This window comes from Mastigoproctus giganteus, chromosome 2 (assembly GCF_048544385.1).
Source record: "Mastigoproctus giganteus isolate SK-2022 chromosome 2, ASM4854438v1, whole genome shotgun sequence".
Classification (NCBI taxonomy): domain Eukaryota; kingdom Metazoa; phylum Arthropoda; class Arachnida; order Uropygi; family Thelyphonidae; genus Mastigoproctus; species Mastigoproctus giganteus.
Genome location: NC_143576.1, coordinates 132,123,273 through 132,146,959, shown reverse-complemented (window position 1 = coordinate 132,146,959; position 23,687 = coordinate 132,123,273). Strand labels below are relative to the sequence as shown.

At 36.7% G+C, this 23,687-nt stretch overlaps 1 protein-coding gene across 1 annotated transcript in view; it reads left to right on the top strand.

Annotated features, from left to right (window-relative positions):
• LOC150089571 (sec1 family domain-containing protein 2-like) overlaps positions 1-23,687 on the top strand; it is a 200,058-nt gene that overhangs the window by 108,202 nt on the left and 68,169 nt on the right. Inside the window, exons 10-11 of the mRNA XM_090390034.1 lie at positions 17,004-17,125; positions 17,571-17,768. Of these exons, the coding sequence (XP_090246160.1) occupies positions 17,004-17,125; positions 17,571-17,768 (320 nt within the window). The remainder of the gene's footprint in view (positions 1-17,003; positions 17,126-17,570; positions 17,769-23,687) is intronic.

Below are 23,687 nucleotides of genomic sequence, written 5' to 3'. Positions count from 1 at the left end.
TACGTAATAGCCGTAATAAAATACGTTAGTATTTTATTACGATTATTTATTGTGTTTGGTAATGTTTTGGTTACAAATGTGTGTTCAATCTTGAGTGGTCGGCAATTCTCCCTATACTTCTCCTTCAACCCATGCACGGTACTAAGTACTATAGGTTTTGATACCTTTCGTGTTTGGGATTTTCATTCATAACTAACCCTATTTTTTCCATAGGGCCTGTTGTTTATATTGCACAAAGGTTTCTAGGAACACAACTATCATGCTATACGAGGACTGACTGTACGTTGTTCTCATTTGAAATCGTTTAGTTTGGAATTTTTGAGTTACAGGAACTCCCCGACTTACGTAATACTCGACTTAGGCAAATTCGACTTTACATAAGTTTTTGACAGCTGGTGCAAACTGAAAAAAAATATGGAAACATATTTTTGCATCTGTATGGATAAATGGAGTTATTGTGAAAATATTGTAATGTGAACCAATAACACATTGTGTTTTATTTTATTTTTTTTTTGTAATTCGTTCCAAGTCCTTGATAGTTGAAAATTTCCTATATTACTAAGCTACTTATCTGTCTAAAAGGTCATTTTTATAATGGAAATTGCACTACCTTTCATCGTTATCATATGTTCCCGTTATAAGAATCAGTTTTGAAGGCCTTTTTGATATTTTTCTAAAGCATGTTTCATGACACTTTCCGGTCATGACAGTAAAACAATAAAAACAATTTACACTTTCCGGTTTATTGGGCTTTTCTGTTAGTGGAATTTATTATAAACGGGTAGTAAACCTCAATCTTATTGCATTCGGGATAATGCTGATAACTGCAATTGTGTGGGTTTTTACGTTATTATGGTGAAATGTGTTCCCATTCGCTGAAATCTTCAATCATAAAAAACAAATTTTCATAAACTTCTCTTCATTCCTATTTACGAATTACAATGATGAAGGGAAAGCGACCAACAGAAAGTGCAAGTGGTGGTAGTGCCAGGAAACGAAACAAAATTGATTTAGAAATGAAGATGAAAATGATTAAGAAGTACGAAGCAGGACAAAGTTTGTCATCTATTGCAAGAAAATATGCCCACAGTATGTAAAAGACTTCGAAGAATTTGAAAAAGATGAATCATATGAAGAGGTCACAGATAAGATTGTAAAGGATGCAGAACTACTTCAGTTGGAGATTGATACCAAAGACGTGGAGAAGTTAATAGAGGAAGAAGAGAAGGAATTATCTAACGAAGAACTTATTGACTTACTTGCAGGTAGTGATAGTGAAAGAAGAAAATGCTGACGAAGCCTAAGATGAACCAAATGAGGAGCCAAGACGCTTCATCACCAGAGAGAGAGAGAGAGAGAGAGATGGCAATGGCATTTTGTTAAATTGCATCGGCAATGGTGAGGTTTGAGAAGATGGATCGTGGCAGCGAATGATTCTTAAAAGTTAACAGAGGGGTGAATGATATGTTTGCTTGCTATAAAGAAATCTACAATGAAAGGGAAAAAGCCACCGTCCAGTCATCCATTAATATGTTCTTTCGTAAGGTTGAACAGCTGACCCTTTCTAAATCTCCACAGCGGCATACTTATCAGCTGAAGACATCAATTCTGGCAACGATGCTTGAGAGGTAAAACTTACTGATGTTATGCCTGTCTCTTCTCTTTTTTTTGTAATTTTATAATTTAAAATTTTTTTAAATTGCACGCTTTTGTAATTTTTCCTGCACATGAGTTAAAAAATTGAATAAATACAATAAATAATTCAATTTACTTGTTCGTTGAACATTTCTTTTTTGATTCAATCAATTCAGCGACCACAGTTGTGAGTGCTGCACAAGCATGGGGGAAATTCCAACTTACATAGAGTTCTGCAGAACGCAACCCTTACATAAGTTGGGGAGTGGCTGTACTTCCAAGTTATCCAAAATTGCACCAACTAAGACTTGCTCAGATCCAGACTCTCTTAATTTTATCAGTCAATCAATGCAAGAGATTTTCAAATGAAGACAGACCTATGGCAAGATCTACTTTATCACCCTGCAGCTCTTTGCTAACAAAATTTACTTGAAACAACAATCATGCCAGAAAAACCAATGAAACAAAGAACATGTAACCTTTCATTTTGCTAACTAATGATTCATCTTCGCTTCTTGCCTGAGCACCTTCTGATGTTTCTGCTATTCCTATAAGTGATCATAGAAATTACCAGTTGATACCTTACTGCCTTTACACTTTGCATTCGACACTCCCACCTTGTTTCATGGGGAGGCTTTAAGGAAAAATTCGTCACGTCTTTGAAAAACTTCCCGTTTCTTTGTTGATGCTGAAAAAGTCATATAAAGATGTTTAAGTTTTCCAAAAAAGATCATTGCATCAGGAGAGGTTTTGGCCATATCCCCTAGGACTAGATTGTAATTGTGACAAGCACACAGTGTAAAAAATGCTCTTGAATTTTTTCCATTATTTCCATGTCAAACTCAAAAAGTTCTGATGAAACACTTTCTTTTCAATCAATATTTCCATATCCCTGGCCTGCCTCTTCAAATGACTCTGACTTTATTCTTCTCAAATACTTATTTAACACCTCTTTGCTTTTCTTTGACAACCTTTTTTGAATTTTCTTTTTACATTTCCACTCAAGTATTTCCTCCTGGTGTGTCTAGCTCATTTTAGTTCAGTCATTTTAATGAAGCTGAAAAAATAATAGCTAAACAGAAATAATATTAACCAATTGGTTGAAACACTTTTAACAATATTACAATTTTGAAATATATATCTATATATCAATAAAATGTAAAAATTCTAGAAAATGTAAAATTTGTGTTAACAAAAAAAGGACAATTAACAGTCCCCAAAACAGCATAAGTTGTCCACAAAACCTATAATTCTTATTTCTAGACCAAAATCACTTGTGATTAAATAGATATAACGTTTTAATAAGATAATAAAATTTATGAAATCTGCCAATATCATTCATAGTAATAAACTGATTTCAGAACACACAATTTAATTTATTAACACTAGAAATATTGTAGTAAAGTCCAAATGTAATTAATTTTTTGATCTTCAAATTTAATGATAAATATATTCTTAAATAAACCTTTTCAAATATTTCTTAAGAATATTTATATATTCTTAAATAAACCACAAATCACTTGAAAAAAAACCTTGATTCTTTTCACAACAATGTAGCTAATACATTTAAAAAATATACAAATAAAGAAAAACTAAATTGCTAAAAAGTTCACACTTTACTCAATGTTACCAACTCTAAATTCTGCAATTTCCCACAAAAATATAACAAAAATTTCTTTATTAAAATGAAAATTCTCTCCATTCACAAATACAATTTATGATTATATTTTGATTATAAATAAAACAAATTATAAACAATGTTTTCTATTTATAACATAAAATGCTAATAACCTTTAATCCTTTGTTTTTGTGGATAAAGGGCTTTAAAAGTGTATAGATATTAAATAAAATTTTACTTACTACACAGAGAGCAGAGTTATTTAAATAAATACACATCAGTATCACACATAATGAAAAACAGTCCACAGTGTGATTTGATTACCATTCATGTAGCAGAAGCTGAGGATTCCCTTGCTTGTAAAGGTTACCAAGCAATGGCAGGTTACAAGAAATCTTTGGTGAAGGATGCAAAGAAAAACATCAAAGACTTCTTTACTTATATAAACACTAGAAGGAAGGGGATGAATCAAATTGGTCCACTCAATATCAGTGGTTTGATGTTGATGATCCTGCTTAGGTTGCTGACAAACTGAACAAGTATTTTGCAGCTACATTCACCACAGGAATTCTTTAGGGGAGGAGATAGCAGAAATTTATCAAGCTCTAACAGGGAGCTAAATGATTTTGTAATAACTGAGAGGAAAGTGGAAGAAAAATTTTTGAAGTTAAACACAAGAAAGACACCTGGGGTAGTAGTAGTAGTGGCATGTGATGCAAGAAAGCATGTGTATGAGCTTATGCAGCATCAGCCAAAAAAAAAAAAAAAAAAATCACACCATTCCCTCCAAATGCCTGTCCAGTTCCTCCTTAAATTTATTCAACCTATCAACTTCCACAACGACAGATGGAAGTTTGTTCCAGCAATTAACCACCCGCTGGCTAAAGGCAAATTTCCGCACATCTATTCTACATCTGTCTTTTCTTAATTTGAATTTATGCCCCTTAGGTTCGTAATCTGAACAAGGGGAAGGATCCCATCAGAATTCAGCGTGCTCAACCCATTCAAGGCCTTATACACCTCAATCAGATCACCGCACAGGTGCCTAGTCTCCAGCCACTGCAATTTGCGGAACTTAAGCCTCTCTTGGTAAGAGGATCCCTTCATTGCCCTCACCAATCTTGTTGCCCTTCTCTGTACACACTACATCCTTCCTAAAACGAGGCCTCCAGACCTGTACGCAGTACTCAAGGCGTGGCCTGACCATTGCCTTATACAGAGGGTTAATCACCTCCTTTTCCCTGCTAGCAAAATTCCTATATATCATTGACTAAACCCCATGACCTGCCCTTACAGCCTGAAGTTATATGAAGGGAGGCAGTAGAGGAAGTAAGCAAACCTTTAGCCATAATTATAAGAGCATCCTTGGATTCAGTGGAGGTCTCCGCAGACTGGAGGTATGCAAATGTGTTCCCAATTCACACAGGAGAACAAAGAGTGACATGAGTAATTACAGACCAGAACAAAAGTTAGTTTAACTTCTGTTCTGAAGACAATAATGGAGTCACTGGTTGAAGTAATGCAGGATCATTTAGACAAGGCCACAATTATACTTCAAACAGAGCAATGGTTTGTTATGTGGAAATCTTGTTTGACCAATTTGTTTGGTTACCATGATGTGGTCACAAAGGAACTGAAAACAAAAAATAATTTTGATATCATATACAGTCAGTCCTCGTATAGTAAGATAGTTGTGCTCCTAGAAATCCTCGTGCAATGCAAAATCGTGCAATATAAATAACAGGCCCTATGGGAGAAATAGGGTTAGGTGCTGACCACCCAAGATTGAACACACATTTGTAACCAAAACATTACAAAACACAATAAATAATCGTAATAAAATATTTACGTATTTTATTACGACTATTACGTAATAAAATATTGCTAATGCTTTTGCTTCTATTGTAAGCAAACTTGTTTTTTGTTTGATTTTCTATCCAAACAGATGACAGTCGTTCCATCTCTTCCAATTCTTTGTGTCTTAATCTAATGAATTTTAATTACACTTTGAGTTGTTCCTGCTATGAAAGTTATTTTCTCTGCATTCTTTGTAATTCTTGGCGTTGTCTCATTTAGGCCAGTAGCACGTGCAATATCACATGGTCTTTCATTTCGCTCAAAGCGTTTCACAATTTCATATTTTTTCTCTACCAACAGAGGTGGACTGGCCATAAGCCTTAACGGGGAAACCCCAGTGGGCCGGAGGCCGGTGTGATTTTGGCCATAAATGCTAGTATGAGGCTGCTACAAATTTTCCCGGGTAAGAATTTTTGACCCAGTCCGCCTCTGTTTATCGATATTGCTTTTCTTTTTCTCTCTGAATCTGTAGTGTCTTCACCAGGACACTTCCTTTTCACACCTTTTAAGTATTTTACTCATTTTTAGGGAATAAAGCACAATTACAAAATGAGGATGCATGCTTGATACACATAAACAAAGCTGCACACGTGTAGCACTGAATAAACAACACCGTAAAGGCAGAGAGACACTATGAACACCTCACATTTTACTAAAGCACATTTCTGGGGGTTACTACCATAAAACAATAAAAACAATTTCCAGTTGCTTTTCTGCCAGTGGAATCTGCTATAAACTGGTAGTAAACTCGATCTAATTGCATTTGCGATAATACTGATAGCTAGAATTGTGTGGGTTTTTACGTTATTATGGCGAAAAGCGTTTCCCCTTCATTGATATAAAAAACATAAATACATTATCAGAATCTTCTCTTCATTCCTATCGTGTTGCGTTCAGTTGGGGTGATTCCGCATTCGACTGCCATTTCTTGTAAACACAAAGGCGAATCGTGCATAAGCGAATTCGGTTTGTGTTATATACGATATCGTTCCCCTATTTATAAATCGTGTATGATCGAATTCGTGTAGTGTAAACACGTTATACGAGGACTGACTGTACTTGGATTTCTGGAAAGCTTTCGATGCTGTTGCACATAAAAGACTGCTGTACAAATTGGAGCAGTGTGACATTAATGATATACAGGAATTTTACTTGCAGGAATAATGAGGTGATTATCCCATTCTAAAAGGCATTGGTCAATCCACATTTTGAGTGCATACACTTCTGGAGGAATTTTAGGAAGGATGTGGAGCTGCTGGAACAAGTATAGAGAAGGGCCCACAGCCACAAGATCAGTGAATGGAACAAAGTGGTGCTCTTACCAAGAAAGGCTTCAGTTCTGCAAATTGCAGCATCTGGAGACTGGGCTCCTTGCAGTGATCTGATTGAGGTGTTTAAGCACACTTAAACACCTCAATCAGGTGTTTTGATTGAGCACACTTAATGCTGATGGGATTCTTCCTCTTGATCAAACCACACACATGAGGGGGCACAGATTCAAATTGAGGAAGATTTGACTTTAGCCAATGGGTGGTTGATCGTTGGAACAAACTTCCGTCTATTGTTGTTGGAAATTGATTGTTTAAAGAAATTCTAGGAAGAACTAGACAAAGTATTGGAGAGAATGAATTGGTGAAATGGGAGGTGTAATTTTTTTTTTTTGCTGATACTGTATAAGGCTGCTTTCTTGCATCATTTGCCACTGCTTAAGGCAAATTATTTATATGAAGCAGTGCATTTGAATGAATGGTGGGACATTTTGATCCAGCTAAAGTCAGTGTTACACTAGAGCCTTAAATGCTTTAGAATTCCTTTTTTTCCTCTTTTTGTTGATGTGTTTTATAAAGAAAAGCTAATTGTTTCATGCCACCTATGTCAGCCCCAAGTTCTTCCTCTTCCGCAGGGCATTCCTTATTTTTTTAAGATGTAGTTGGCAAACCTAGTGAGGCACATCTTGTGACCGTGGGACCCAATTGAGTCAAATCAGTCCAATTGGCCTTAGGCCAGTCCTGTTCACCCTGCCCTCTCTCCATCTACATATAATATGGAAAATTTTTCATGAAATTTTTTATTTACAGTGAAACTTCCCTTTAATGGACAGCCATGGGGAACGAGAATGTGTCCGTTAGAGAGAAGTGTCTGCTAACAAGAAGTCTGAGGGAGAAAAAAAAAGAAAGAAAGAAAAATTGTTAAACGCTTAATGTAAAATTAAATTAAAATATATACAGATTTTGAACAATATTTTTGTAAATAATATACAATTACATACACAAGAGATAAAGAAAAATTGTTAAACGTTTAATTTAAAATTAAATTAAATTATATACAGATTTTGCACAATATTTTTGTAAATAATATACATACAATTGTGCTATGCATATTATGACTTTATCTTAAGAAAAATACATACAGTAATCAATTATTTTCTTCTGCACCTTCTTCCGGCTGATGATTTTGTTTTCAACATTTGTTTGGAGTGAAGAAACCATCGAAAGTCCTTCAGTATCTTCTTCAGTGGCGAAAAACATTTTTAAACGATTGATTTGTATGAGCGCTTCTTCTATTTTCATCGGTGGTTCGTCGTTAATATGTTCTTCGACAGAATGACCTCCTTCCATTTCTTCATCCTCGTGAGTAACTTCTTGAAAAATATCGATGATAATGTCGTTGATATCTAGAGCACCATCTTCTGTAGTGAGGTTCAAGTCTATATCTTTGTAGCCAGGGTCACTTGTAGCGGAAGTATCGTACATTATCAATAGATGTTGAAGTTCTTGTTCTTCTTGGTGCTCCACATTGCTGTTCACAACTTCAGTTTTTGCATTTGAGAAGCCAAACTTTACAAAACAGTTCACGACAGTTTGTTTTCTAATTGCGGTTACTGAAGAGGAAATCCATTGAATCGCATCTAGGATGCTGAGTTTCTTTGCAAGGTCACTCGCACATGTTACATCGTTCATGTTTGCAATGAGATGTCTTAAAACACGTTTTCTGTAGTGAAGTTTAAAATTTTTTATTATCCCTTGATCCAAGGGCTGACACTCTGCAGATGCGTTTGGTGGCAGAAAAACGATTTGAATGATACAATTCAATGTGCGGGTGAGATGCAGCATTATCCATGAAAAGAATAATTTTTTTGTTTTCACGAATCATGTTTTGGTTAAAGTGACTTATCCATTCGCTCATGATATCTCGTGTCATCCACGCTTTTTTATTAGACTTCCAGTCAACATTCAAAAGATTCAACTTTATGCCCTTGAAACAACGAGGATTTTGTGGTTTTCCTATAACAAGAGGTTGTTCAAAGTCTCCCAGCATATTTGTACACAATAGTACAGTCAAGCGTTCCTTAGAAATTTTTCCGCCCTGGCACTTTTCGTTTTTTAGACTCATTGTTTTTTCAGGAAGAGCTTTAAAAAACAACCCTGTTTCATCACAGTTGTAAATATCCTTAGCTTCAAAATCATGACATAAATCTTCCAATTTGACGGTCCACTCTGTTACAACCCCAGTATCAACAGATCCACCTTCACCACTTACGGTTTTCCAAGACATTTTATGCCGAGTTTTGAACTTGTCTAGCCATCCCACAGAAGCTTTGAACTCATTTACTCCCATAGATTTTGCAACCTCTAAAGCCTTTTCTGTAATAATAGGCCCATTAATGGGAATTTTTTTAGCACGTGCGCGACAAAACCGCTCATACGTAACATTGTCGATTTGAAGTCCAACAGTTTTCGGGAATGATTTTTGAACCTGATCATTTCCGTGTTGCCAAAATTGTTTAGAGCGGTTAATTTTTTTTCTTTAGGATATCGCTTATCTGCGTCTTTCCGATTTTGAATTTTGCAGCGAGATTGCGAACACTATTTTTTTGCTGATCATACGCATTAATGAGTTCGACTTTATCTTTTAAAGTTAAATGTTTACGAGAAGACATTGTGCACTTCACACGACACTGAACAAAACTGAAAACTCAAACTCAAAAGATGAAAGGCCGACAAAATCCCCCCCCCTGCACACACCGAATTCATCAGAAGTTTTACACGTGCCTTAAAATTCTTGAAAAAGGGTTTAGAACCGCGATGTAAACCTTGATAAAATTCAGAGAATTGGAAATAGAAAATAAACATACGATTGAGGCAATACGTGGAAGAAACGTTCCTAGAAAAAGGGCCGTGAGCTCGCCCTTTCCGAGCTGTCCGTTATGGGGAGATCAAATTAAGTGCTAATCTAAATGAAACAGTGCAGATTGCCTGTCCGCATCCGTTACAGAGAATGTCCGCTAGACAGAAGCTGAAAACACGTTAAAACCAATAGAGGAGAGTTGGGGAATTTGAAAATGTCCGTTGTAGAGGGATGTCCATTAAAGAGAGGTGTCCGTTAGGAGAAGTTTCACTGTAATTCTTTAGAAAGATTTGTCAAGCCATCACAAGTTTCATTAAATTGGACAATTAGAATCCAGCAATTATTATTTCTATTTCCATATATATATATATATATATATATCAATTCCATAATATATCATTAATGATACATTATCATAATGATATATATATATATATATATCTGCATAATGGCTTTAAAAGTTAAAATAAAATAAGAAAATAAATAAATATAAAGCTATCATTGTATTAATTTTATTTTATTTTTATATGAATTATCTGTTATATATATACAAGGTATGGCAGTAAAGTTCCCAAGCCGGTGGTGCTGTTGTGATCATGTTCAGTGAGTTTGAAAATAAATGGAAGTGGTATGCTGTAGTTCAATCTTCCAACGTACAGAGATTATCCAGTAGGCTGACAGGTTGCAAGTAACAACTAATTTTGTTAATGGCATTAACATGGAGCAACAAACGAATTTGAAATTTTCTTCTAAAATGGGGAAATCTGCAACACAAACATATGAAATGTTAAAAACTGTTTATGGTGCTGAAAGGTTAAGTTGTCCCAGTGTGTTTGAATGGTATATGCGGTTCAAAGACATAGGTGAGGATATTCATGATGACTCAAGAAGTGGGCATCCATCAACCTCTCAAAATGAGGATGCAGTTGTAAAGATTTGGGAAATTGTGACAAGAGATCATCATTTGACCCTCAGAATAATGACTGACAGGTTGGATGGATGAAGAGACGATTTGTCAAATTCTGCATGAAGATTTAGGGAAAAGGAAAGTCTGTACAAAATTTGTACTGCACAGCTTCATGGATGATCAGAAATGAAGAGTGTGATCATGCGAAGACCTCATCAAGCCGTCAAGACAATCTTAATTTCCATGACCGTATTGTCACTGGAGATGAGTTTTGGTTGTTAAGCTTTAGAGCATTTTTTTTTTTTTTTTATGCAAACCCCAAACACGAGAGGTATTAGAACCTATAGTACTTAGTACTGTGTTTGGGTTGGAGGTTGAGAAGACGAGAGAAGATATTTGTTGACATTAGACTTGAACTTCTGTAGACTGTAATTTTCAGGAAATACGAATGAAGGAAGCTTATTCCAGAAAATGGCAGTTGAATGAATAAACGAGGAAGATGATGCAGTGGACTTCAAAATCATCACTAAACCCCAAACATTTCATTTACAGAAATCCAGAATCAAGACAATGCTGATCATATTTTTCAATAAACAGGGTGTGATTCACAAGGAATCTGTACTTGAACAGGCAAAGTCAATACTTTCTCTTGAAATTGCGGCCTCATAATTATTTTGAATAAAAATAAAAACTATTTTGAGCTCCTTCACTTTGTTCTTTTTATGGCACCAGTCCAGAAGCTTTATTGCCACACCTCATGTATATACAGTATATGCAAATGCGCCTAAAAAAAAAAAAGAAGAAAAAAAGTCTGAAGGAGCAAGATGGGAGTTGTAAGCAGGATTCTGGCATGAATGTCATCTGTGCTGTGTGTGTGCACATTATCCTGATGTGAAGTTATTGGGCATCCCTCTAAGATGGATTCCTGTTTTTATGGCTCTTTGAAATATTCTTAAGGATAAAATATACATCTGTTTGTCGACAGCCATTCCTTCCTGGAGAAAATCAACAGTAGAATTACCCAATAATAGTAGAATAGTAACAGTATAGTTAATAACAGTAACAGTAACCCAATAACAGTAGAATTACCCAATAATTACCCAAATTGGTCCTAAAAGACAGTAGCGATTATTTTATTTTTTGTTACTAACACAAAAAAAAATAATAATAAATAAATAAAACTCAGAAAACAGAATTTTATGGGCATACATTTACAGCTTTGAAGGGGCACTGACAGAAAGCTGTCGATTGTGAGGGAATTTTTGATGAAACATGGCATTGTGCAGATCAGCCATCCACCTACTTTCCCAACCTAGCATCAGCAGACTTCTTCCTCTTTCCAAAGGTGGAAACTGCCATAAAAGGAGAGAGATTTCAGGGTATTGAGGATATAAATAAAAATGAATATCATCTATTCGAATGCATTTGCTGACCTTTTTCAGAAACTTTTAGAATGCTGTAATAAGTGCATTCAATCAGGTGGTGATTACTTTGAATAATAAAACCATTTTTGAGCTCCTTCACTTTGTGTTCTTTTTATTCCACCAGATCCAAGAACTTTATTGTCACACCTTGTGTGTATGGGGGGGGGTGAAAAGAGAAAGAAGAGACTTTTGATAAAGTATATAAAGTATAAGTAATAAATATTATACAGTTGTAATTAAACTGAATTGCTAAGTTTAGCAAACATAAAACTATAAATTGATTATCTTCAAACAATACAGTTTACCTAAGCATCATGCTGTTTGAGGAATATCTTAGATAAAACTACAGAGTTTTATTAAGTGTTCTATAAAGTGATAATCTTAGTAATTAATTGATAAGAAGATAACTATATTTTCTTTTCACTTCACTTCTATTAAGCACAGTGAAAGAAAAAGCAATTTCAGAAAAAAATTGAATGCACTTGAAATTAATATTAGTATTAATAATGGCAAATGATGCAAGAAAGCAAGCTTACCAAAAAAAAAAACTTACATCAACTGTCCATTCCCTCCAATAGTTTGTCCAGTTCTTTGAATAAATTCAAAGTGAGCTGGACAACGGATGGAAGTTTGCTACAACAATCAACCACCTGCTGGCTGCACATCTATCCTACAACATCTTTCCTCAATTTGAATTAATGCTCCCTCATGTGTAGTCTAAGTATGAAGAAGAATGCTATTAGCATTGAGTTTGCTCAATCCATTCAAAGCCTTAAACACCTCAGTCAGATCACCTCACAGGTGCATAATCTGACTGAGGTTTTCTCAAGTTCGAATAAATATCACAATGTAATTATTTACCTGCGTTCACACAAGTCATTTAGGAAAAGGCCTTTTAGTATTAGTATTATATGTTAAGAGCCTTGTGGATTAACTCAAGACTTGAAGGAATCTGCAAGGCTTTAGGGGGTAAATTTCTATCAGCATGGCCCACACTTGTAGGTAGAAGGAATTTGTTTTGTAGAGAAGGGATACAATTAAACAAAGGTGGTGCAAAGGTTTTTACCAGTATTATTGAGGATACCTTAAAGGTTCAGGGAAACTGCTAGTTAGGGGGGATGTGGGTAATACTGACACGCGTTTATCTGATAATATTGGTCAATGTAACTCTTGCACATACCTTACTGACACGCGTTTATCTGATAATATTGGTCAATGTAACTCTTGCACATACCTTAAGAGTTCTTATCTGTTACCCCAACTGGACGTATTATCTAGATATTCTGGGGGCAAAGACGTTTCACGTGAGCGGGTAGCTAATATCAGGGAAGAGAGCCTAAAAAACTTCAAGGGTTGTGTTAGGGTTGTTAAATATACAAGAACAGTAAATCTTAATTGTTTATACAGTAATGTTAGAAGTGTCGTCAATAAAATGAGCCAATTCGAACTGCTGGTTAAAACAAGTAACGCGGACATAATAGGGCTTACAGAGACGTGGTGCCACCCGGAAATTGGGGATGATGAGTTTCAGTACGGCTTGTATAATGTATTTAGGAAGGATAGGTTAGATAGAAGGGGTGGTGGGGTAATGCTTCTTATCAGAAACAGCCTGAGTGCGACGATAGCTTTCCCGGATTCAGACATTTCACATGCTAGTGTAGAGTCTGTATGGTGTGAGATAGTTGGAAACAAAGGTATAATGCGAGTAGGAGTAATCTACAGACCTGGTGATTGTGAAGATTATGACAAAAGCCTCTACATGCAAATGGAACGTGCAAGTAAGCGTCAATGCCTTATTATGGGTGATTTCAATTTGCCTCTAATTGATTGGAGTAAATGGGAAGGAAACTCGACATGGGGAACAAAATTTTTAAATCAACTAGATGACTGTTATTTGTATCAACATGTCAGGGAAAGTACTAGAGAAAAGAATATCCTAGACCTCATCATCACACATGAATCAGATGACATAACAGGGCTGACAGTAGAGGAACCAGTAGCAGGAAGTGATCACGGAGTTCTATGGTGGATGATGACGAGAGAGAGGTAGCAGAAGTAAAAGGCAAAGGAACGGGTTTTAATTTCAGAAAAGGAAATTACGATGCCTTAAGGTACTACATGGCCTCTATTAACTGGGTAGATATCGTGCAGAGAATGAATACAATTGAACTGTGGTACGCTTTTAAAACATTAATCACAGATGCCTTGAATGCGTATATACCATTAAAAAAATAGTCCACAAGAAGGGTTCCAAGTTGGATGAATAGTGAAGTCGCCGCATTACTTGAAGCCTATAACAGCTACAAGGTGATGTGTAATAGAGCCACAGAAAAGGTTTGACAGGCAAAGGCAGTTTATGAGAAATCACTAGCAAACAGAGCAAAGAGGGGGGATAAAGAATTCTTCACATATATAAATGCCAAGAAGAGCAGGACAAACCAGATCGGACCTTTTCGTAAGGGAAAGGGGATAGTAATAAATACACCAGCTGCCGTTGCAGATGAACTCAACAGTTATTTTGCATCGATATTTACAAATGAAAATCCTTTTGTGGCAATGGGAAATTGTGGGAGCGAAGTTAAAAAATATGTAATTAATGATATTGAAATTTCGCAAGATTATTTAATGAAAAAACTTTCGAGCCTACAGACCAGTAAGGCTCCTGGAGTTGATGGAATATACCCTATAATCTTAAGAAAGGCGGCAAACGAGTGCATTGAACCATTGAGGCTAATTATGCGAGCATCACTAGACTCTGGGGAGATTCCCTTGGATTGGAAAAGTGCAAATGTATCTCCCATACATAAGGGTGGCTCTAAAAGTGAAGTTGGAAATTATCGACCTGTCAGTCTGACTTCAGTAGTAGGGAAAATCATGGAGGCAATGATCAAGGGTGGAATTCAGGATCATTTGGATCGAATTGAAATTCTCAAGGATACTCAGCATGGTTTTGTAAAGGGAAAATCATGTTTAACAAATCTGGTTCGTTATTTCGAAAGGGTCACTCACGAGCTGGATTTAGGGAATAATTTCGACATTGTTTATTTAGATTTCAGCAAAGCTTTTGACTCAGTCCCACATGAGCGGTTGCTTTATAAGCTGGAACAGGTTGGAATCACTGGGAAAATCCTTAGATGGATAGAAGGATGGCTTCAGGGCAGGAGGCAGAGGGTTGTGATAAATGGCTATTCCTCAGATTGGGTTGATGTAAGAAGTGGGGTTCCCCAAGGATCAGTATTAGGACCACTGTTGTTTTTAATTTTCATAAACGACATTGATGAAGGGATAGAGGGCGTGATGTCTAAATTTGCAGATGATGTTAAAATTGGTAGAGTAGTTAATGATCACTGTCAAGCTGAGCTTCTTCAGAGAGACCTAGATAGACTTCAGGAATGGTCAGAAAAATGGCAGCTGTGCTTTAATCCAACAAAGTGTAAGGTATTACACCTGGGAAACAGTAATCCCAAAAGGACTTATTCACTTGGTGGAGTTCAACTAAACCCAGTACTGGAGGAAAGGGACTTGGGTGTTACGATACGGTCAGACATGAAATTCTCTGAGCATTGTAAACAGGTTGCAAGGAAGGCCCATGGTGTCCTATCGATGATCTATCGAACTTTTGCAAGTAGAGATAGGGACGTGATAATCCCATTATATAAGGCTTATGTTAGACCACACTTGGAATACTGTGTTCAAGTATGGAGACCGCACCTAAAGAAAGACATCGAGCTTCTTGAAAGGGTGCAAAGAAGGGTAACTCGCCTGGTGAGATCGGCAAAAGGGCGTCCTTATGAAGAAAGACTTCGAATATGTGGGTTGCAGAGTTTGGAAACTAGACACCTTAGAGGAGATTTGATTGAGGTGTTTAAGGCTCTGAGAGGCATCAGTAAAATGAATGAGGACAAAATTTTCAAGATTATAAATGATGCTAGAACTAGGGGACATAAATTCAAGTTACGGGGGGAAATGTTTAGATTGGACTGCAGGAAGTTTTATTTTAGCCAGCGAGTTATAAATTACTGGAATAAGTTGCCTTCATGGGTGGTAGAGGCCGACAGTTTGGGGAAATTCAAAGGTCATCTGGATAGTACTTTCAGGTAAGGGAAGCGCATAGGATGATAGGTTTAATTTCCTTTTTATTTATTTATTTTTTTATTTATTAATTATTATTATTTAGTTATTTAATTTATTTATTTTTTTTTTTTTTTGTTTTTATCATTGTTTTGTTTGGATTTTTTTTTTATTTTTATTTTTATTTTTTTGGCTGGTGCAGCATAAGCCATAGGCTTTCTTGCACCATGCGGCCATTACTAATACTAATACTAATCTCTACATGCTACAGTTTGCAGCACTGAAGTAATTTTTGGTAAGACCACACTTTTGTTCCCCTCAGCAACTTTGTTGCCCTTCTCTGTGCCTGTTCCAGCAGCTTGACACCCTTCCTAAAATGAGACCTTCAGACCATTCAATGGTATAATCACCTCCATATCCCTACTAGCAAAATTCCTGTATATCATTGACAAAACTCCATGAGCTGCCCTGGCAGCCTCACTGCACACAGAACTTCAAATCCACTGCATACATTACCTAACTTGTATTGTATATTTCAGGTATGAAAGGATAAGCACTTTGCCCTCTAAGTATCCTTGATATGACCACACTTGGTAAGACCACACTTTTGTTCCCCTCAGCAACTTTGTTGCCCTTCTCTGTGCCTGTTCCAGCAGCTTGACACCCTTCCTAAAATGAGACCTTCAGACCATTCAATGGTATAATCACCTCCATATCCCTACTAGCAAAATTCCTGTATATCATTGACAAAACTCCATGAGCTGCCCTGGCAGCCTCACTGCACACAGAACTTCAAATCCACTGCATACATTACCTAACTTGTATTGTATATTTCAGGTATGAAAGGATAAGCACTTTGCCCTCTAAGTATCCTTGATATTGATATTAGGAAGAAACAGACCATTGCTAAAATTATTATATAAAACTTACGTAAATTTTACTCTGCAATAATATTAAGAAAGTAATTGTTGTTATTTGTGACTAGTTTATTCATTGTCAGTTGAATTGGTAATGAGATATATATCATACTATGAAAAACCCATCTGCATTTTGTAGCAGTATAAATATCTGAAAGCATTCAAAATTAGGGTATGTATTAGAAATATCAATCTCAGGGATTCTTAACTGCGATTTGAAAATTTCTTTTTTTAGTTTAAGATATAGACTTTTGATTACTCCAAATCGAAGGTAACATATACAAACACTTAAAATTTAATTTTTCAACAATTTTTTGTAATAAATGAGATGAACTATATGGATATCAACTTAGTTTTATAAAATAAAAACTATTTTATCATTCCTATTCATTAAATTTTGTTTATATTTATTTATTGATTGATGCAAAATTCACTGCATTTTATAGGATTGTGTGATTGATATATGCCAGAAAGTTGCAAAAGCACTAGCAGGAGAAAAGGAAGATGTCAGTAAACATCCTAGCACACCTTCAGTAGAACAGCTGGAAGAATATCTAAAATTGTTTAAGTATGAATATCTTTCTTAAATTTTTGCAAAACATAAATATGTTAAGCCTGCTTTTGATAGGAAAATATGGTATTCATTTTTATCATGTATTCTGTTGCATTGTGTTGCCTGCTTGAGTGAAGCCTCAAAAACATTTTTAGAAGGAATATGCTTGCCAGTGACTGATCTTCTGACTATGCAGCCTAACAGGCTATATGAGGAAGCAATATTTCTATATATGCAGTTCATGTCATCCTGGCAAGCACAGTATGACACCTTGATGACGGAAATAATATGAACTTTCTGTAATAATTAGATATTAAAACTAAAAATTATAGTTTTAATAATTTTGTAATAGTAAATTACAAATATTAAAAATGTTAAAAAATATTAAGGAGCAAGTTATAGACTTCTATTAAATTCATTTTTATGTATGTGTCACTTTTTTTTGATTTTATTCCTGTAGAAATAATTATTCGGCTATACTGAAACATGTAGATTTACTTCAGCAAAGTCTTGCCGTGATTGAAACATTTCATCATCCAGTTAATGAAAAACTTGACCAGTTACTGAGTACAGAAAAATTATTAATACAAAATATGGGCACCTCAGGAGAGAGCATTTGTGAAAATATTCTTCAGCTTATTACGCAAAGGAAAGAAAGGTTAGATGAATTTTTAAAATTTTTATGATCTCTTTTAAAATTTATTAAATTGACTGATAACATACAGATTTATTTTTAAAATAATAATGCACCACCCAGGAAGATAGTAGCTATGTCACTACTTGCTATCTGAAAAAGTCTAGTTTAAAATTCTGTTAATGGTGCATGTGGCTGAAATTCAATTATGGCAGAAAATGATGTACAGTTTTATATCTGGTAACCGATAAGAATATTAATTCAGTTATCATTCCTTAGCTCATACTTTTCCACAAGGATATTAAATTTTTTTTTTTACCCTCAAATGAATTCATTTTAATGCCATTCATGATGTCCTTGCATGACATTCATGTGAGAAAAGTGCATGTAAGAAAAGTCCCTTAAATTTAAAAAAAGTAAAACATCGATCAGAGTGGGTCTCATCAATGTCAATTTTAGTGTTCCTCATGTATTGCTCCAAGTTTACAAGGCCACTTACCAAAATTTCTTCAGAACTTATTAGCATCATCACACTTGCCAAGTCTGTTATCAAAATTACTACACCTACCCTTCATACAGGAGGAAGAAGTACCTGATGGCTCAGTTCTCAGTGCTACTTTGTTCATAATTAAAATTAACGTAACCATGCATGATATTCCAGTTACAGTTTGCACCATTCTATTTGCAGATGAATTCATTTCTTATCATTCAGCTAACGTGAAAACTAACACTCATCAACTTCTGGTAGCAATAAATAAAGTATTGACCTGAAAAACCAGAAAAATGGCTTTCATCGCTCTCCACTAAAAACAGTCAACATATACTTTTGCAAGAAATGAAATTGCTAACCTAACCCTGATTGCATCTAGGTGATCAGACTATGCCATAGTTCGTGCTATACAATTTCATAGCATTTCCTATACATTTCAGAAAATTTCAGTTCTCAATAAAAAAATTCAATTTCTTAGACAACATAAAAGATCTCTGAACCATGGTGCACTATAGCCATATTTTGATTACTCCAAATCGAAGGTAACATTTACAAATGCTTAAAATTAAATTTTTCAACAATTTTTTATAATAAATGAGATGAACTATATGGGTTCAGGGGTTTCCCCCATCTCTGCATAATATACATTTTCATGTGATACAGTACACTGTAAAGGCCAGAGATTTAAAATTGTATGGATATTGTGATGTGTAATGTTTTGTACCGTTGTTCATCTGGCCTTTTAGCCATTGGGCCCCTAATGGGACCCACCGTTGCCCACACTTGGCCTCGTGGAGGCAGACCAGGTACAACCAGTATACAGTCGGTCCTCGTATAACACGTGTTTACATTACACGAATTCGATCATACACGATTTATAAATAGGGGAACGTTATCTTATATAACATGAACTGAATTCGCTTATGCACGATTCGCCTTTGTGTTTACAAGGAATGGCAGTCGAACGCGGGATCACCCCAACTGAACGTAACACGATAGGAATGAAGAAGATTCTGAAAATGTATTTATGTGTTTTATATCAGTGAAGGGGAAACACATTTCACCATAATAACGTAAAAACCCACACAATTCCAGCTATCGATAATTTGCAATTGCAATTAGATCGAGGTTTACGAGAAGTTTATAACAGATTCCACTAGCAGAAACGCAACTGGAAATTGTTTTATGGTAGTAACCCCCAGAAATGTGCTTTAGTAAAATGTGAGGTATTAATAGTGTATCTCGGCCTTTACGGTGTTGTTTATTCAGTTGCTATACCCGCGCAGCTTTGTTTATGTGTATTAAGCGTGCCTCCTCGTTTTGTAATTGTGCTTTAAAAATGAGTAAAATACTTAAAAGGTGTGAAAAGGAAGCGTCCTGGCGAAGACACTGCAGATTCAGAGAGAAAAAAAAAAGCAATATTGATAAACAGAGGCGGACTGGGTCAAAAATTCTTACCCGGGAAAATTTATAGTGGCCTCATACTACGGTTTATGGCCAAAATCACACCGGCCTCCTGCCCACCGGGATTTCCCGGATAAGGCTTATGGCCAGTCCGCCTCTGTCGATAGAGAAAAAAATATGAAATTGTGAAACGCTTTGAGCGAAATGAAAGACCATGTGATATTGCACATGCTACACACCTAAATGAGGCAACGCCGAGAATTACAAAGAATGCAGAGAAAATAAAAACAACTTTCATAGCGGGATCAACTCAAAGTGTAATTAAAATCCATTAGATTAAGACACAAAGAATTGGAAGAGATGCAACGGCTGTCTTTTCTATCTGTTTTTCGATTTTCTATCTGTTTGGATAGAAAATCAAACAAAAAACAAGTTTGCTTACGATAGAAGCAAAAGCATTAGCAATATTTTATTACGTAATAGTCGTAATAAAATACGTAAGCATTTTATTACGACTTACGTATTTTATAATATTATTTTATTATAATTACGTATTATAAAATACGTAAGTATTTTATTATGACTATTTTATTTAATATAATAAATTTTTTACGAATAAAATACATATTTTATTCATAAAAAATACTTTTTTAGTATTAAAAAATACTAAAAATACTTTATTATAATATAATAAATAATAAAAAAATAAATATTTTTTATTATTTATTATATTATAATAAAAAAAATATTATATTATTTTTATTACATATTTTAATCGTTATAAAATACTTACGTATTTTATAACGATTAAAATTACCCGATTATTTATTGTGTTTGGTAATGTTTTGGTTCCAAATGTGTGTTCAATCTTGGGTGGTCGGCACCTAACCCCACTTTTCCCATAGGGCCTGTTGTTTATATTGCACGATTTTGCATTGCACGAGGGTTTCTAGGAACACAACTATCGTGCTATACGAGGACAGACTGTAATTATATTTACTCTTGCAGGCCCTGCTACCTAATTTCTTGAGATTTCAGTGGCTAGGACCTTAAAAAAAAAGAAAAAAGTTACTATATTTTACGCTGAAAGGGAGTAGGCCGAATGGTAATAGGGTTGTTGCATGATTGACTTAAGTTTTTGAGTGTGGGTTTGGAAAATTTTGGTTTCATTAGATGCGGCCGCAAAGTTAGAGGGTGGGGAGACTGAATACTGGGGGGGTAAGACAGAGGTGGGGTCAATAGAGAAGGGGACCCCAGATGGTCAGTGAGGCATGCCCATGCCCCACCAAATGGAAGAAAATGGGGTAGCGAGGAGGGGAGGAGACAATAGACTTCTCCTCCCCCCCACCCAGGAAGTAGGAAGAAAGTACCGTGCAAGAGTGCACTGGTATGGGGAGGCCAATGGCCTTAGCAGCAAGCTGCAGCAAATAGTCATGTCTGGTGAGTTTGTTTCAGAGGTCACAGCCGCTGGTGTCAGATTCAGGAGATGTATAGAGTCAAGTCTGACTTGGTGATCACTGGTGTCTTCCGCCGCAGAGGGATCTCGAGACAGGTGTGCGGTGGACTGCGTCAGTTCTGTGTCCAGTCCTGTTGCAAAAGGGCCTTAGTGTGGTTAGCTCATTCCGTTTGAATGTTTCTGTTCAATTAGGTTGAGTTGTTTCATTCAGTTACTGGCTTTAGTTGTGATGAATAGCAATAAGTGTCCTCTGCCTAGAAAACACTTCTTTTTCAAACTTTGTGAAGGCCAGGAACTCCTCCCTTGAGTCTAGAAGGTGATGTTCCAGTCCTGTTGGTAGATATGTGAGTTCCGTCATAAGTCAACAGCGGAGGTCCTCATAATGGTCGCAGCTGCACATAATGTGGGACCATGTTTCTGTCTCTCCACATGTGCAGAAGGGGTCTTCTGTTATTCGAAAATAATTTAACTTGGCATTGAAGGCACCATGGCCCGTCAGGAGAAACGTAAATAGACCTGGGTGGAACCAACTGGGGACTCTAGGATACACGTGTCTGACCGTAGGCAGGAACTTCCTGGTAATTTCCCATTTTGTTGAAACAGATCATATGCAGCAGGCATGGCAGCCACCTTTCCTGCCATGCCTGCTGCATATGATTCTCAAGTCTGATCCTTTCTTATCTTCTATTCCCTGCTACGTTGATGGTATATTCCCCCAGTGTGTAGGGTAATCCTTTGGTCAAGTGGTACATCATTCCACAGCATATAACTTCTAGGTCGAGGGGCAGGACCCCTGCCAGGACTTGGAGGGCATGGTTACTAACAGTACGGCAGGCATGGGTGATGACCAGGAGAATTGAATGTTGTATGGTATCCAAGATCTTTTTGATAACCACCATTGTGGCCCTATGGAATCGCACAGGGGAAGCGTATGTAATCACCGGGCGAAGAAGGCTTTATAGTACAGCATTACCGTGTGTTTTTTGAGTCCCCAGTCCTTTCTTGTTATTCTGGCTATTAATCTGGCATGTCTTCTTATTTTTTCTTTCAAGTATTTCTTTCAAGTATTGGTGTCTAGAATGATATCTAGATGCTTCAGTTCGGCAACTAGTTTGATTGTCTGGCTGTGGATTTTAATTTGTGATGATCTTCTTAAGTTTAGGCTGCCTTTCAACAGTATAGATTTAGTTTTTGTGATATTTTTAAGAAGTGTACAGTGGCCCAGTCTTGAAGGAGTCTAAGTGCTTGGTTTGCTTGGACTTCCATTTGGGCTCAGCTTTCAGCAGCGACTGTCAGTATTAGACCGTGTGCGAAGGCCTGGGAGTTTACTTCCCTCAGGTCCAGGGCCAGGAATTCGTCTCGGATCATTTTCCAGAGTAGTGGCCCTAGAACAACCCTGGGGGCACCCCCCATATAGAACGATCTGGTCAACTTAATATATGGTGTTATTACCTGGATTTCTCTGTTGGTTAAGTAGGATTCCATAACTTTGTACAAATTCATAGGTGTGTTTGCCCTTCTCAGTCTAGCTAGGAAGCTCAGCCACCAAATGGCGTTGAATGCCCCAGCGAAATCACACCCCCACTGCCACCCTCAAAAGGCCATTGAGGGCTTTGATGGTCGAAGTTCCTTGCTTGAATCCATATTGTGTTGGCATGCTTAGTCCAGCTGTTTCGTAGTGGTGAATTATTCTTTTACCTATCAGCCTTTCGAATAACCTACTTGCCACTGGGAGCAGGGCAATTGGCCAATAAGAGTCTGGTTGTTCTGGAGGCTTTGAAGGATTCTTGGGTATGAGCTTCACGGTTGCAAGTTTCCAGTCAGCTGGGTAAGTTCCTGTTTTTAGACATGCGTTGTATAATCTAAGGAGCAGTTCCGGGCTGGTGTCTACTACCTTTTTTATAATTTCCGGCTCCAGAAGATCTGGGCCAGGACGTTTTCTATTCCTTATGACGGCCACAGCAGCATTCAATTCCTCCTTGGCGAAGGGCTGTTCTATTTTCTGTGTTTTGTATGCTTAATTTTCTCCATATATCTGTACCTGTTCCGGTAAGATTGGGACAGCTGGTTCATGATAGATCTGGTTGAGTATGTTATTGATAGACTGTTCTCAGGTGGTGGCTGGTGTGCCCTGCGGGGCTCGAGTCACATTTACAATTTCTCCTCTGGGGAGTTTGCTAGTAACAACTTTGTAGACTACTCCCAGGGGATTGGCGTTTCCAGCTATGTTGACCAGGTGCTCCACTTGCTTTTGCGTATCAGGTCTATGTAGCTGTTTCTAACAATATTGTATCTTTCCCTTAACAGTCTTACTTCCGGTTCTGGCCAGATATATCTCATCCTTTGAAACTCTTTTCTTGCCTTTATGACCTGCTTTCTTAATGTTTCAATGTCTCAGGTCCAGGGGACTGCATCCGGGGTTGGAATCTTCCTCTTCATTGCTGTTTCGCTAGTGCTTGTGATAATTTTTGTGACCCTCCTCTGGATCTCATTTGGATCAAGTCGTTGGTCAGCCTCCATCCAATGCCCTGCCACCTGGTGCAGCAGCCTTCCAAAGAGTTCCCAGTCAGCCTTGTTAACTGCAAAACGGTTC